The sequence below is a fragment of the Schistocerca americana genome, chromosome X (assembly GCF_021461395.2).
Source record: "Schistocerca americana isolate TAMUIC-IGC-003095 chromosome X, iqSchAmer2.1, whole genome shotgun sequence".
Taxonomy (NCBI): domain Eukaryota; kingdom Metazoa; phylum Arthropoda; class Insecta; order Orthoptera; family Acrididae; genus Schistocerca; species Schistocerca americana.
In genome coordinates, this window is record NC_060130.1 from 103,673,393 (window position 1) to 103,690,026 (window position 16,634).

Sequence of the window (16,634 nt, forward strand, 5' to 3'; positions counted from 1 at the left end):
TGTTATGGTCATTTATGAATAACTACAAAATCAGAAAATGACTACTACTAACAAACAAGCAGTCAAAAGAGAGAGCAGAATACAACCCAGCTTCAGATACACTTTCAAATATAATCACATTGAAAACTTTCACTGCAAACTATCTGAAATTGTCTATGTGAAAATACTATCAGTGCACATAGGTACATGGTGTGTGTGAGCCAACAAAACCATAATGCAGCAGTGTTCAAACAGAAAGGAACATACCTGATGTAGGCGTGACGAAGAATGACCTATTACACTATTCCCTGATGAGACATGATTAATAACAAATCTGACAGTTCATATGTTTACATCCAAATCATAACAAATTAAATACAGTTTGCTCTTTCAGTCACTATTTACTAAACAAAGTAACATAGCATGCCTTGGGCAGCAGGCTGCATTTCTCTGACAGTTTTTTCTAGTCTCAGTATCAATATTTATCTTCTTTCATGTCATTTTGCAAAGGTCAGGGAGAGTTAAAATTTTGCATCTGCAGGAGACCATTCATTATAACTCTGTCCACGTATTTCAGCATATAATCAAACACAGAGAATACCAAGACAAGATTTTTCCATTCCAATCTACACTACTACATGAAAACAAGATGCTATTTGATGTTGTTACCAAAAATATCAAAAAAGTTTGTGACCAATTTACTTCACATTTTTTAACAATGCTCTGTCAATGGTTTTGCTGCTACGGGCATGCTCCTTGCATTAAGTGTTGAGGTGGCTTTTGTTATGGCTGTACTGCTCACTAGATGCTGGGTACCTGTGTGTGTGTGTGTGTGTGTGTGTGTGTGTGTGTGTGTGTGTGTGTATGGGGGGGGGAGGGAGGGAGGGAGGGAGGTGGTGGTGGTGGTTAGTGTTTTAACGTCCCGTCGACAACGAGGTCATTAGAGACGGAGCGCAAGCTCGGGTTAGGGAAGGATTGGGAAGGAAATCGGCCGTGCCCTTACAAAGGAACCATCCCGGCATTTGCCTGAAACGATTTAGGGAAATCACGGAAAACCTAAATCAGGATGGCCGGAGACGGGATTGAACCGTCGTCCTCCCGAATGCGAGTCCAGTGTGCTAACCACTGCGCCACCTCACTCGGGGGGGGGGAGGGAGGGAGAGAAAGAGGGAGAGAGGGAGGGAGGGAGGGGGAGGGGGAGGGAGGGGGACAGATGGAGGGAGGGACGGGGACAGATGGAGGGAGGAGGAGGGAGGGGGACAGATGGAGGGAGGGAGGAGGGAGGGGGACAGATGGAGGGAGGGAGGAGTGAGGGGGGAGTGAGGGGAGGAGTGAGGGGGGAGTGAGGGGGGAGGGAGGGGGGAGGGAGGGGGAGTGACGGGTGAGTGGGGAGGGAGGGGGAGTGAGGGGGGACGGGGGGAGGGAGGGGGAGGGAGGGGGACGGGGGAGGGAGGGCCGAGTGAGGGGGGAGGGGTGAGGGAGGGAGGGAGGGGGGAGTCAGAGGGGGAGGGAGGGTGGGGCGGAGTCAGAGGGGGGAGGGAGGGAGGGCGGAGTCAGAGGGGGGAGGGAGGGAGGGCGGAGTCAGAGGGGGAGGGGTGAGGGAGGGAGGGAGGGGGAGTCAGAGGGGGGAGGGAGGGTGGGGCGGAGTCAGAGGGGGAGGGAGGGTGGGGCGGAGTCAGAGGGGGGAGGGAGGGAGGGCGGAGTCAGAGGGGGGAGGGAGGGAGGGCGGAGTCAGAGGGGGGAGGGAGGGAGGGCGGAGTCAGAGGGGGGAGGGAGGGAGGGCGGAGTCAGAGGGGGGAGGGAGGGAGGGCGGAGTCAGAGGGGGGAGGGAGGGAGGGCGGAGTCAGAGGGGGGAGGGAGGGAGGGCGGAGTCAGAGGGGGGGAGGGAGGGAGGGCGGAGTCAGAGGGGGGAGGGAGGGAGGGCGGAGTCAGAGGGGGGAGGGAGGGAGGGCGGAGTCAGAGGGGGGGAGGGAGGGAGGGCGGAGTCAGAGGGGGGAGGGAGGGAGGGCGGAGTCAGAGGGGGGAGGGAGGGAGGGCGGAGTCAGAGGGGGGAGGGAGGGAGGGAGGAGTCAGAGGGGGGAGGGAGGGAGGGTGGAGTCAGAGGGGGGGGGGGGGAGGGAGGGAGGGTGGAGTCAGAGGGGGGGGGAGGGAGGAGGGTGGAGTCAGAGGGGGGGGAGGGAGGGAGGGTGGAGTCAGAGGGGGGGAGGGAGGGAGGGTGGAGTCAGAGGGGGGGAGGGAGGGAGGGTGGAGTCAGAGGGGGGAGGGAGGGTGGAGTCAGAGGGGGGAGGGAGGGAGGGTGGAGTCAGAGGGGGGAGGGAGGGAGGGTGGAGTCAGAGGGGGGGAGGGAGGGAGGGTGGAGTCAGAGGGGGGAGGGGGGAGTCAGAGGGGCGAGGGAGGGAGGGGGGGAGTCAGAGAGGGGAGGGAGGGGGGAGTCAGAGGGGGGAGGGGGGTGGGGTGGGAGGGAGGGGGAGTCAGAGGGGGGAGGGGTGTGGGGGAGGGAGGGAGGGGGAGTCAGAGGGGGGAGGGAGGAGGGAGGGAGAGGGGAGTCAGAGGGGGAGGGAGGGAGGGGGGAGTGAGTGAGGGGGGAGTGAGTGAGGGGGGAGTGAGTGAGGGGGGAGTGAGTGAGGGGGGGAGTGAGTGAGGGGGAGTGAGTGAGGGGGGGAGTGAGTGAGGGGGGAGTGAGTGAGGGGGGAGTGAGTGAGGGGGGGAGGGAGTGAGGGGGGAGGGAGTGAGGGGGGAGGGGAGTGAGGGGGGAGTGAGGGAGGGAGGGAGGGGGACAGAGGGAGGGAGGGAGGGGGGACAGAGGGAGGGAGGGAGGGAGGGAGGGAGGGAGGGGGACAGAGGGAGGGAGGGAGGGGGGGAGGGAGGGAGGGAGGGGGGACGGAGGGAGGGAGGGAGGGAGGGGGACAGAGGGAGGGAGGGAGGGAAGGAGGGAGGGGGACAGAGGGAGGGAGGGAGGGAGGGAGGGGGACAGAGGGAGGGAGGGAGGGAGGGAGGGAGGGAGGAGGGAGGGGGGACAGAGGGAGGGAGGGAGGGAGGGGGACAGAGGGAGGGAGGGAGGGAGGGGGACAGAGGGAGGGAGGGGGGAGAGAAACAGGGAAGGGGGAGAGAGACAGGGAGGGGGAGAGAGACAGTGAGGGGGAGAGAGACAGTGAGGGGGAGAGAGACAGGAGGGGGAGAGAGACAGTGAGGGGGAGAGAGACAGTGAGGGGGAGAGAGACAGGGAGGGGGAGAGAGACAGGAGGGGGAGAGAGACAGGGAGGGGGAGAGAGACAGGGAGGGGGAGAGAGACAGGGAGGGGGAGAGAGACAGGGAGGGGGAGAGAGACAGGGAGGGGGAGAGAGACAGGGAGGGGGGAGAGAGGGAGGGAGGGGGAGAGAGGGAGGGAGGGGGAGAGAGGGAGGGAGAGAGGGAGGGAGGGGGAGAGAGGGAGGAGGGGGAGAGAGGGAGGGAGGGGGAGAGAGGGAGGGAGGGGGAGAGAGGGAGGGAGGGGGAGAGAGGGAGGGAGGGGGAGAGAGGGAGGGAGGGGGAGAGAGGAGGGAGGGGGAGAGAGGGAGGGAGGGGGAGAGAGGGAGGGAGGGGGAGAGAGAGCGTTCCAGCCAACATAAAATACTAATCACCAATTTTTCAAAAACTATTAGGTAAAAAATTGGATCTTTGCATGACATTCAGTTTGTTATCTTTGCTTGATAAGGGACTGGATTACTTTTTGCTATATACATTAGTTACCATGCTGTGTCACATTAAGCAAAACATCGTGCAATATCAAAGATTTTGCAGAAGTGAAAACGCACTACATAAACTTTGTATATGGTTGATTTTAGCTCACACATTGCAGTGAATAAAATCTAGATAATATATTGAAATTTTATTTAAATTTGGGGATCAGAACGATCTCATTTCAGTCTCAAGTTATTGGGTTTTATATCCGAAAGATTGTAGCGCATGATGCGCCCATCGAAGCTTTTCAGACTGTTGATGACTACCCTGCATATTCTTTCCCCTTAAATAAAATTTCAAATGCAATTTATACACAGATAATTTTAAAACTGAGACAGCCACACCTAAAGTAATTATACATAACTGATTGACCATTCATACAGTATAAGACAGGCATTTACAAATAGATTTTAAAGCTCTTAAAATAGAAAACTGAATGACAAGTTCAATAGCCCACATATGGCATAGCATTGTAAATGAGCAAAGAGAATGGATAGAGACGGTGTAGGAGTAAGAAATTAAGATGTATATTCAGTTCCAATACATAATTAGCTACTGCAAAGAATTGCCGGGTTTGCTAGTGTTTGTATACTATCCACAGATCTACTATCAGTTTGCTAGTGTTTGTATACAATCCCCAGATCTATTGTCAATCACCATTAGTGAAAATTTTGATTTCCTCAAATAAATCATTTCTGTGGTCTTCACCAGTGGTTGGCTTTCTGCTAGACTTGCTACCTGTAGGTTCAATCAACATGTAAGTATTACATACATGCTTCGTGAACTCAAATGGGAATCCCTGTAGGTAAGATGGTGTTCTTTATGCTTTAAGCTAGCTTTGAAGATACAGGGAAGAGATCCATACCATCACATTGAACCATAGGCAGATGGCATTGGTGATTCTCATTTTTGTGGTTCAAATGGCTCTGAGCACTATGGGACTTCACTACTGAGGTCATCAGTCCCCTAGAACTTAGAACTACTTAAACCTAATTAACCTAAGGACATCACACACATCCATGCCCGAGGCAGGATTCGAACCTGCAACCGTAGCAGTCACGCGGTTCCACTCATTTTTGTGGATAACAATGAAAATCCTATCAGATTGAGAATATATTTGGAATGCTGTTGTCAGCACTCTCCCTGACATTCAGTCTCGCTGTGTGTAGGTGACACTGCAATCTACATTGCAATCAAAAAGTTTCCGTTTGTGGGCATTGTTGCAGTGTATACGCCTTAGTGCGACTTTGATGTGGGTATATAACAGTGACCTCTATATAAACTGGATGTAGAAGTCTGGTCTCTGAATATAGAACTGCAGCGTGTCTGCAAATCATGTGCTGTGCGTCGTCCGCCATATCTTAGTATGGCAAACAAATTTCCATTGGTCTGCATGTGACAAAGAATTGCTGACTGATTTCTTGTTTTGAACTTTATGTCAAAATATGATGTAATAGGCTGATGAGGGAGTGGAATTGAAAAGTATTTTCTTTTCGTGTTCTAGTGACATTTCCTAGCAGCCATGTTGTAGTTTGGCAAGAAACGAAATATGAGCATCTATGGCTGGCACGATCAGATAGCTGAAGTTCAACATCCAGGTAGTATAGAGATCACTGGTATATAAACACCAATATGAGGCCATGAGATTAGTGCAACATTTTGCTGTTATTCTTTTCTTGGCTGCTGAAGGGCAAACGCCACCAGACATCCATCAGAGAATGGAGAATGACTGTTAAAAACAATCATGAGAATGGAGAATGACTGTTAAAATAATTGTACAATGGGTGCTTGTACTTCATGATAATGCATGTCCCCATGTTAGAAACATCATAATGCAGAAGTTAAGCCAACTCAAGTAGGAGACACTTTAGTACCCCCTCATCCCTCTAGTCCTTATCTCTTCTCATGTCGTTCTCATGCCTTTAGTCCCTTAAAAAAGGCCTTGAAAGGTCTAAGATTACTGTCTGACGAGTATGTCAGGCAGGCAGTTACAGACTTTTTTTATGCAGCAGGGCAGTGATTTACCAAATAGATATTTTCAATCAGGTGCATCAGTTGGATAATTGCCTCAATGCTCATGACGATTTTGCCTGATTTGTATACTGATTCTGGATTGTACGATATTTGAATGGAAACTTTTTCATCAGCCCTTATACTATTGCTAAACAATAATTGTACATTCATCAATGAATTATGTGATGTTTATGGCGAGGATGGTCACACAAATGAACCACTGACAACTGTTATAGGGGTTGAAAGTGTGTTACAGATAATAGAAGGCTGCTTTAAAAGGTAATAAGAATTTGAAGAGGTGTAGGTACCTTTTAACAGTGAGTCATCGATGACATCAATGACAGAGTGCATTACAGTTCAATCTGGTACTGTAAGACAATCTGCTGGCATTAGCTTACGCAGATACACTTGCATAAAATTCTGAATTAAGTGCAGTGAGAGCTTTCCACTGGCAGATTCTGCAGTCACAAATACAGTCTACATATGTCTTAATCACCTACAATCAAATGTTTTTAGGGTACAAAATATTTGGCACTCTCTAAAGAAAGCTGTTCTTTCTGCACTTATCAAGGAGTGAAAGCCAGTGCATTAATATTAAAGTGAGACACAAATAAATCCTCATCCATTGTCTAATGGAAAATCTGGTATAGACTAAGAACAATAACTCATCACACCTACCAGCCACCAGCACCACCTCCATTTTGATAGCTGCCACCCATTCCACACCAAGAAGTCCCTTCCATACAGTCTACTCATGTATGGCTGTCACATCTGCAGTGACAAGCATTCCCTCTCCAAATATGCCAAGAATCTTCGCAGATCAAAATTACCCTCCACATTTACACATACGTCTACATCTACACACATATTCCACAAGCCACCACAAGGTGCATGGTCGAATGTATCCTGTACCACTCACAAATTGAGGGAAAAACGAGTATCTGTATGCCTGCGTATGAGGCCTAAGTCATTGTATCTTATCTTCGTGGTATGTATGTTGGCAGCATTTAGTTGCTACATAATTGTGGAATGGTGGGACAATATGCTATATAGGTATAAAGGTGACATGTTCACAGTGAAATGGAAGGACGATAGGGGTATGTTCACTGCTCTTAATGTATATAGCATACAAAACCAAATCGCAGATATGCTGAAGCCACTTGATATATCAAATTATTGTGTATGCTTTCAGTGCACTGTCGTTCAAAGCATAACTGTCAAACTGTTGAAACTGTGTATTTATTTGCTGCTGATGGAAGTGTTGTATGCACTTTCAGTGCAAATTAAATACGGCTGAAATCAATGAAGATGACGTGTAAGTACTTTCACCTTTACAAAGTTTAATTAAGTCACTTTCTGCTGCACATTGTAGCTAAATTTACATCTACATGCATACTCTGCAAGCCACCATATGGTGCAGGAGGTCCTTATGAGAAATGTGCTAGAATTGTTAAGCATACAGCTTCAAATACCAGTTCTCTAAATTTTCTCAATAGTGTTCCTCGAAAAGAACTCCGCCTTCCCTCCAGGGATTTCCTTTTGAATTCCTGAAGCATCTCCATAACAACTGCATGTTGGTTGAACCTACCGGTAACAAATCTAGCAGCCTGCCACTGAATTGTTTCGATATCTTCTTTCAGTCAGACCTGGTGTCAATCCCAAACACTCAAGCAGTACTCAAGAATAGGTTGCACTAGCATCCAATATGCTGTCTTCTTTACAGAACTACACTTTCCTAAAATTCTTCAAATAAACCAAAGTTGACCATTCGTCTCCCCTACCACAATTCTCACATGCTCATTCCACTTCATATCACTTGGAAAAGTTACGCCCAGATATTTAAACGGTGTGACAGTGACAAACAGGACACTATTAATGCTGCAACTGAACATTACGGGTTTGTTTTTTCTACACATCTGCATTAACTTACATTTTTCTACATTTAGAGCCAACTGCCATTCCATCACACCAACTACAAATTTTGTCTAAGTCATCTTGTATCTTCCTACAGTCACTTAACTTCAACACCTTACTATACACCACAGCACCATGAGCAAACAACTGCAGATTTCTGCCCATCCTGCCAGCCAAATCAAAGTCACTGTGCCCGGGTGGCATAGTGGTCAGTGCATCTGCCTCATGAGCAGCAGACCTGGGTTCGAATCCTGGCCCTGGTATAAATTTCCATTCATTGCTTCAGTCTGCATATAGACTTCATAGATGTTAGAGACTCTGAAACGTCTTTGGAACCATACAATTTCATTTGATCTTCACATACTCATCGACTGGCCACAAAGTTATTGTGCATGTGTGATGTAGTGCAGTCTTTTATTACTCAAACTTTGTATCAGTTCCAACATTTTACCTTTTTTAAAATACTTATAGTAATTGCATCGTTGTTGACATCAACATTAACATCTTAATAATCATATCACCACCATCTATCCATAACATGTAATAGTGACCTAGGTGCATACATCTTCTTAACAATGCCCACACTCCATTCTTCACCATCCAGAGCCCCTATTCCCTCCTTACTTACCACCCTATAAATCATTACTATGAAACAGAAAACTGACCATGCCATCACAGCTATGTGTGGAAGCTTCCAGAAATGCTTACGATAATTTCGGAAAGGATAAGATGATTTGTCCACCTCTGTACATGATCTGTTTAGCCTGATAACAGTGATACATAGATGAAACTAACTAGCTGAGATGAAATCAAATAATAGTTCCTTCCAAGAGTTAACAGCCAAGGCAGAATTGTCATTTTATTCTTTGTAAAATGTTTATAGACAATTCCTCTAGTGTCCTCTATCACACAGTAAACTGTATTACAGTGTTTTTCCACAAAATGATGACTTCCAGAAGCACCTTGTCTAACCACTATGGCAAGAGGGGTAAGAGTAACAATCAGGAGAAAAATAACTTCAGACTTACTGCAATGATCAAGACCAGTATAAAGCATTCTCAGTTTACTTGCCACATCAAATGTTGAGCTGTCGACCAAAATCCTTCATCATCTTCGACAGGAAAAACTGATTGTTGTGACTGGCTTTGTGATACCCTTTATTGCTCATAGACTGTGACTGATTGATATACATCGTCATTATAACATGCTGTTAAGAGATATAAGGGCTGCTGAACAAAGACCTGAGACTTATTTTTTCCTGTAGCTTAAATGATAGTTTCCTATCTGTACCATGAATATTTGAAAATTGTGGGTTTTTATGTATAATGTCCATAGTCAGAAGCACTCTCATGTCAGTAGGTTGGTACTGACACACTATTTGTTAGATGCTCTTTGCATTTCACATATCAATCAATGGAGGTGGTGTGAGAGGAGCAGTATGACACAATAAAATTCTGTATTTATTTCAACCATGCAGCCACTGAAATTGATTAAAATCTGCAGCAAGCATATAGTGAAGATGCACTACTTTGAGCAACAGCACTTAGGAGGTTCATGGACTTCAAAGAAGACTGGCTTGCCCGTGTCAAGCAAGATGGGCCGAGAGTTTCGGCTTCTGCTGTGACTGAAGTCAACATCGCAGCTGCTGTGTTTATTCACAACAATTGGCAGGTAATATTACATAGCCTCAGTGCGGTGTTAGCAATTTCATACGGCACTGTATTTACGACTATGCAAGATCATCTCCAAATTACCTGTGTTTGCGCCTATTGAATGCCACACCTGTTGACTCCCGAACAAAAGAATGTGCAAATAGACACAAGTAGTGAGAGGCTGCATCTCTTTGCTGATGGAGGGAATACATTTCTGGATAAAGTTTTCACTGGTGATGAGTCATGGCTGCATCATTATGATCCTGAAGCAAAACTAGCCAGCACAGTGTGGAAATCACCATGTTCTCCAACACCAAAAATGACGGAACTCGTTTCATGTGCAGGGGAAGTGACGATGATCCCATTTTTTGACTCTCATTGAATGATTTACCAGCATACAGTTCCCCCTCACACTACTGTTACAGCAGCATGCTAGATGTTAATATTGGCTAAATGAAATAAACAAGGCAAGGAAATGACCAAAACTTTCTGAGACTGTATGGAAACTTCATCACGACAATGCACTAGGTCATATCACAAATCAAGTTATGCAACTTCTGGCTCAATTTGACATTACACGTGTACTGTGGCTGCCTTATGGCCCTGGTCTAACATTCTGCACTTTTTTTTATTCCCATGACTGAAGGTAAAACATTGGGGCATTTGATTTGAGAACTCTGAAGCAGTGCTCAAGATAAGTAAGGTGATTCTCAAGGAACTGAGAAAAAAATAACCTGTACCATGTGTTCAGGAACTGGCAGAGGCTTTAAAAAGCCATCAAGTTGGAGGTTAGCATTTTGAAAATGCTCATGTAAACATTGAAATGGTCTTTAAATATGTCTGCTTGTGTCTGTATGTGTGGATGGATATGTGTGTGTGCGCGCGCGCGCGCGCGAGTGTATACCTGTCCTTTTTCCCCCTAAAGTAAGTCTTTCCGCTCCCGGGATTGGAATGACTCCTTACCCTCTCCCTTAAAACCCACATCCTTTCGTCTTTCCCTCTCCTTCCCTCTTTCCTAATGAGGCAACCGTTGGTTGCGAAAGCTAGAATTTTGTGTGTATGTTTGTGTTTGTTTGTGTGTCTATCGACCTGCCAGCGCTTTCGTTCGGTAAGTCACCTCATCTTTGTTTTTATATATATTGAAATGGAGTAAGAAACATATATGGGGGAACATTTGTCTGAGTCACTGTTGATCAGCCTTCATAGTTTCATGTCTGCACAGGTGGTGTCACATGGGAAGAGTGCATTGAGAAGACAGAAAAACGTACTGAAATGTTTACAACCCTAAGAGTGCAGAGGTGCCACAAGTGCTGACTTGAACACAATCTCTGGCAGCATGACATAATGACAACATAACTCTAAGCAATCGCAAGCTGTCTATGCACTACAAATGGTCCTCACAACAGCAGCCATGACAGTCAGTTGCTCCCGATGAGTACAATGAACTTCATTGGCAGCTTGAGATTTTACCCAGATCTGATGTGAAAAGTTATGTAAGAATTTTTCGTACGATGTCACCACAAGAAACTTCAATCCCAAAAATCAAGAAAATCAAGACTACTACGCCTCATTGCCACCCCTCCCCCCCCCCCCCCCCCCTCGTTGCACTTCACACTTTTATACGATTGTCTACTTATTCCCAAAAAGTTTCCAAATTTAGTACTGACAGCATCGTATCAATGAGACGCGCCAGGGTAGCCAAGAGTGCTAATGCGCTGCTTTCTGAACTCTGGTAGGTGCGTCAGCCAGCCTGGATGTGGGTTTTGGGAGTTTTCCACATCCCATTAGGTGAGTACCGAGCTGGTCCCCATGTTTCACCTCAGTTACAAGACTCTCAAACATCTGAAAACGTTCACACTATTCCATGACTTACACTATACGGAGACAGCTGGGGTACACTAATTCCGTCCCAGGGTTTGGGGTGGCGGCAGGAAGGGCATCCAGCCACTCTCTGCAACTAACACTGCCAAATCAATAGTAACAAGGCTGACCCCACATCGAAGCGGGACAAAAGGTCTAAAGAAAGAAAGAAAGAAAGAAAGAATCTTATCAATGACCAAAATTATGAGCCATATGTTGGGAGAGGGGAAACACTGTTGGCATTATTTTTAGCCCATTTTGACATCTTTTCTTACCTACATCTGTGGGTTGTTATGCTCAAAATGAATATATATTTTAGCATGATTTTTTCAGCAAAAGTATCAAGAGATGTGATGTAGGTGAATAAAATATATAAGTTTTATTCATAAAATTTGCAATGGTTTGAAATATTGTGTTATTACAGAAAATCAGGAAGCGATCAGTGCTATTTTAATGCCAATGCTAACAAAAATGAGCAACAAACACATGGCATAAGAATTGGTACAGCATTGCTGACACGATTATGTCCCCGTTGCCGTTTGTCATAGCTTAAGGTACACATGTACGTGGCAGTCTGCAAGACTTGCCCCCACCTGGTGTATGCAGTAGTTCCTTGATGTCATCGCCAGATATTCGTTGTATTACAGAATGACATCCAGCCTTAGTCTGGAAATATTTTTATGAAGCGACATAGCAATGAAGTACAATGCTTCATTTTCTTTAAACGATATAAGATTTGTTTGACATTTCTATGCAATAATAATAGAGGAAGGAAATTATGGGAACAGAAATAAATTAAAAACTTAACAACAATTCATTCATAGAATACAAAATCAACAGAAAGTAGCTGATCTGCTGCATGTCTGTATAATAGCATAAGATACCTTTATCTACTTGTAGCCCTCGAAAACAGATGAATTAACACAAAAAACCGAGTTCTTAAACCTCAGTTTTTACTGTTTAGCACTGACTATTCATAATGCCCAAAGGGTGGTATGATTCCAGGTAACAAAATTATTTTTTAGTAGACGTTCAAAAAATTAGAATCATTAGGAGAATACTGGTGATTTTTTGTAGTATTCAACCACTTATCACTTTTCGAGAAAAACAGCAAATGGTGTACACACTAAGTTATCTTTTACTTGCCTATTTAATGTAGAGATAGAGGAGGAGACTAGTGTTTAATGTCCCATTGGCAATCAGGTCATTAGAGAGAGAGCACAAGCTCGGATTAAGGAAGGATGAAGAAGGAAAGTGGATGTCCCCTCTCGAAGGAACCATCCCAGCCTTCGCCTTCAGCAATTTATGGCAAACATGGAAAACCAAAATCAGGAGGCCAGATGTGGGTTTGAGTCACATCAAGAACCTCAAAATTCAACAGTCAAACAGTGGGATAAACATCTACGCAAGTCAATATTACAGCTTTTCCCCTATATAACAATGTACATTATATTCACTGCTCACTATCCACAAGTTACAGAATATATGCCCTGCAAAAAAAAAAAAAAAAAAAAAAAACAGTTCTTTCTGTTTCTGATAGACTGATTCATTGAAAAGCTGACTACATCTAAATTCTGATACAAAACAAAGAGACAGGTTTTCCTTTCACTCCTGTATCTTCAACATTTCTTCATTTGAGAGAATAAAAAAGTAAACCCAAATAACTAACTATAGCTGTCTCTTAACCCCACTTACACAATTTGAGCAATATTTGGCTTCAGAAAAAACTAGAATAGCACCTCTCTCAAAGATTTGCAAGTCGAAAGGACAACACACACTGCCATCACAAACACTGAGCTTTTTAATCATATTGAAGAGTGAAAAGCACACGAATTGGAGTTTTCCTATTAGAATTTGTCACTCTCTATTAGGCCATCATCAGATAAGAATCTTTAGTTTTTGGGGCTCTGTACATTGCCACAACAGCATAATTATGAGTATTAGCATTTATTAAGCAGAAAGGCATGATAAGCCAAAGACTGATCCGTAAGATGCACTCACTAGTGGAAGAGCAGCAGTTTGTGTGATTTTCAGTTTTAACTTGTTCCACCATGGAGCAATAAAAAAACCCATAAACATCTCAAATAGAGTTATTCTTCCGTAAAATAACATAAATAACACTACATGTTCAATGTTGGTTGTTTTTACCCAATGATGGATGGAAACTAATGAATACTAAAATATCTAGAAGTGCTGATGTAGAACAGAACTGGAGCTCACCTGATGTTGCTGCTGAAGAATAGTCGCCTCTTCCGTTAAGCTCTTTACTTTCTGCTGAACATTTTCAAGTTCCTTCTGATACAGTAATACTTGTTCCTCAGCAGACTGTGCTTTATTCCGTGCTTCACTCAGCAGTTCTTCAATTAAAACATCAAAAGACATTAATATTAACAATTCAGTAATTATCACAGAACAATGCCTCAAGAAATATGAAGCTTGGTGAGAGAGCTTTGTCACTGGTTCCCTTGTATGTTATTAAATAGAAACATTTTCTGTTAAGTTTCACGGAAAATTTGTCGAATCACAAATGAACAAAGTGACAATGCAAAGTCAACAAAACCAGGGAAAACAATAATTTCCAAGAATTCATATTTTCATCTTTTTTTAGGGCAGGGAATGGTTTAGTAAAAACAAAGAGCCAGTAAAGGCAATAAAAGCAAAAAACAAAACAAAGGGAAAAAATGACAAAAAATAATTAGACTTGAATTATAAACACAAAGCACAAACAGGTCATGCAAAAACAAAAGCAGGCAGAGAGAGAGAGAGAGAGAGAGAGAGAGAGAGAGAGAGAGAGATGAGGGGGGGGGGAGTAAGGGGGAGGCACAGATGGCCAGACAGGGTGGAGCAGTGAGGGGGAGGGCCAGTGGTAGGGCAGGGGAGAATGACAGAGAAAGGATGAGAGGAGGGGAGTGACACAGAAAAGGTGATCAGAAGGAACAGAGAGAGAGAGAGAGAGAGAGAGAGAGAGAGAGAGAGGAAGGATCAGGCAGGGCAGGGGGAGGGAGATAGAAGGCAGGTGACACAGGGGAAGGAAGAGGGGCTAGCAGGGCAGATGGAGGGAGAGAAAGGCCGGCGTGTTTTAAATGGTGGGGTGGCGGGCAGTGAGTTTGGGCCATGGGCGCTGTCAAGGAAGGAAGGAAGATTAGGCATAATGTCCCATCAACAACGAGATCATTATAGATGGAGCCAAAACTCAGAATGTTTAATTGATGGAGAAGGAAACTGGCTACACCCTTTTAAAGAAACCACTTGAAATTTACCGGAAGCAATTTATAAAAGCCACAGGAAACCTAAATGTGGTTAGTCAGATGGGATTTAAATAGTTATCCTTCCAAATGAGAGTCCAGTATGCTAACCACTGCAACATCTTGCTTGATGTGGAGGGTAGTGGATTGTTTGGTGAGGTTGGGGGCCATGAGGAATGTGGTGGAACACAGGGCTGTGAGGGGCAGGGGAGAACCTGATGAGGGGTAGTGGTGTAAGGCAAGGAGGCTTAGGTTGAAGGAGGAATGGAGTGATAAGGAGAGGTGGGGGGGGGGGGGGGGTAGTAAAGAGAAAAAATTTTAACCTTCTGTACAGAAGGGAGGAAATTCAGTTACCAATTCAATTGAACTGGTAGTGTGCTCCGATTACCACCACCACCACCACCACCACCACCACTTTTGTCAACACTAGTAAATCAATTTTAAGCCTTGTTACCATGAAGTGTATTTAAGATGGGTCAGTTTACACTGTTTCATAAAGTGACTGCCCATGGCTTTAACATTTTGAGTGCTTGGACGTTATTTCAATCTAATTCGCTCAATGATCAATAGTTTCGTAAATTACTTTCATTTGGCACCTTCCATATTCACTCTATTTTAACCTTCTATCTCCTATATGTACTTTCTTCACCTAAATACTGCTACTCACATTCATTTCAACATAACTCAGTAAAGTTTTCATGTCTTTACATGAATGTGTTAGTTATATCTTGTTGGTCTGAAGTATTTAAAGCCAGAAAAAGCCACATTAAACAAAATAACATCATGCATGAGTATTCTGCAAGCACAAAATGCAGTTATCAATAATCACATAAGCATTTTATCATCACAAATACTGAAACATAAACAAATGCAAACATTAATAAAAAGCTGAGCAATAAAAGTGCCAAGTCAAACCTTTCAAAACTACCACCATGCAGGAATACTGGTCAACCCACAATTGAGAAATCCACAGAGCTTCTACAAAAGAAATCCTACATGTTAATACACAAAGCAAGTAAATATTTCCAACAGAAAATATTAGAAAGATAAAAAAATATAAAAATGTATAATTACTGTTTGTAAATAAAACATGCCAATCACTTTGTTTATGTAAAGGACAGGGAGTGCTTAAAAAATCATCTTACTTAAATACATATTCTTATAAATGCATATCTTAAATAACCTTCCTGATCATCTTGCATGAGAAACAGTTTTTATTCTTTCCTCGTACTGTTTTTTCTGTGCCACGATTTAAAAATGATTTTCAAAAATGATCTTCACTACAGTTATTTAAATTATATCACAAAATAGTGCTTTGGACTGGAATACTTGGTTGTGAGGTAGTGGGGGTGGGAAGGAAAGGAGGGAGGGGGGAGGGGGGGAGAATGCATGCACACGTGTGTGTGTGTGTGTGTGTGTGTGTGTGTGTGTGTGTGTGCGTGTGTCACTGTGAAGGGGTGGGAGGAGGAGGGGGAGGAGGAGGAGAAGAGATTATCTGTTCCATTACTTCACAACTGCTGCTAATATTTTTCCTATGAAATAAGATTTGCTATACAATTTTAACTTCAGGACATTTGCTGTGGTGGATCACTCTTGCTCATGTAAACAACAAACATGAACTCCAGCATGAGGAGCTAGCAACCTCAGCATCACTATGTAAGACAGCTATAATGTACATCAAAATAAATACTATATGCGGGATAGAGTAACAACTGTTTAAACGTGGGGCAAACAGGAGAGCTGGAAATGAAACAACAAGAAAACGTGCACTGCTAATGATGTTGAGGATGAGTCATTACTTATCAAGTATAAGAGGTATTGGGCAGCAAATTGATGACCTGTGAAAGCAAGCATATTCCACACAGGTGTGATGACAAATACATTATCCTCCAGCATGGATAGCTACTGCCTGACTATGCCTATGGCCAATTGCACAACCCAATTGTTGAAAATGTTATTGTACATAATGTGGGCATCTTTAAAATTAACCTACGCATATTATGCCTAACATGTTCTCTTCACACCATGCCTCTTCCAAGGCCAAACCATACATCTAGTTGAAATCATTACTTGACTCAGTGAGGCTGCTGCACTAGGACTGTGCGACACTTATCACATTTGGTGACTAGTAAGCTACCATCATTTCATCAATTTAATGTAGGATACATATATTATTGAGAAAAGATAGGCTGTGTCAATTTATAAGTTTATAAAATACCAAATGAAATATTTACACTGAGGTAACAAAAAT

The 16,634-nt window shown here is 44.1% G+C and overlaps 1 protein-coding gene across 3 annotated transcripts in view; it reads right to left on the reverse strand.

The window, feature by feature from the left end:
- The window catches only part of LOC124554988 (sarcolemmal membrane-associated protein-like), a 337,706-nt gene that overhangs the window by 67,775 nt on the left and 253,297 nt on the right, over positions 1-16,634 (reverse strand). For all 3 annotated transcript variants that reach the window (XR_006968506.1, XM_047128729.1, XM_047128730.1), the window contains one exon: positions 13,359-13,495. Coding sequence is in view for 2 of the 3 variants with exons in the window: in XM_047128729.1 (XP_046984685.1) it covers positions 13,359-13,495 (137 nt within the window). In the remaining variant the exon portion in view is untranslated. The remainder of the gene's footprint in view (positions 1-13,358; positions 13,496-16,634) is intronic.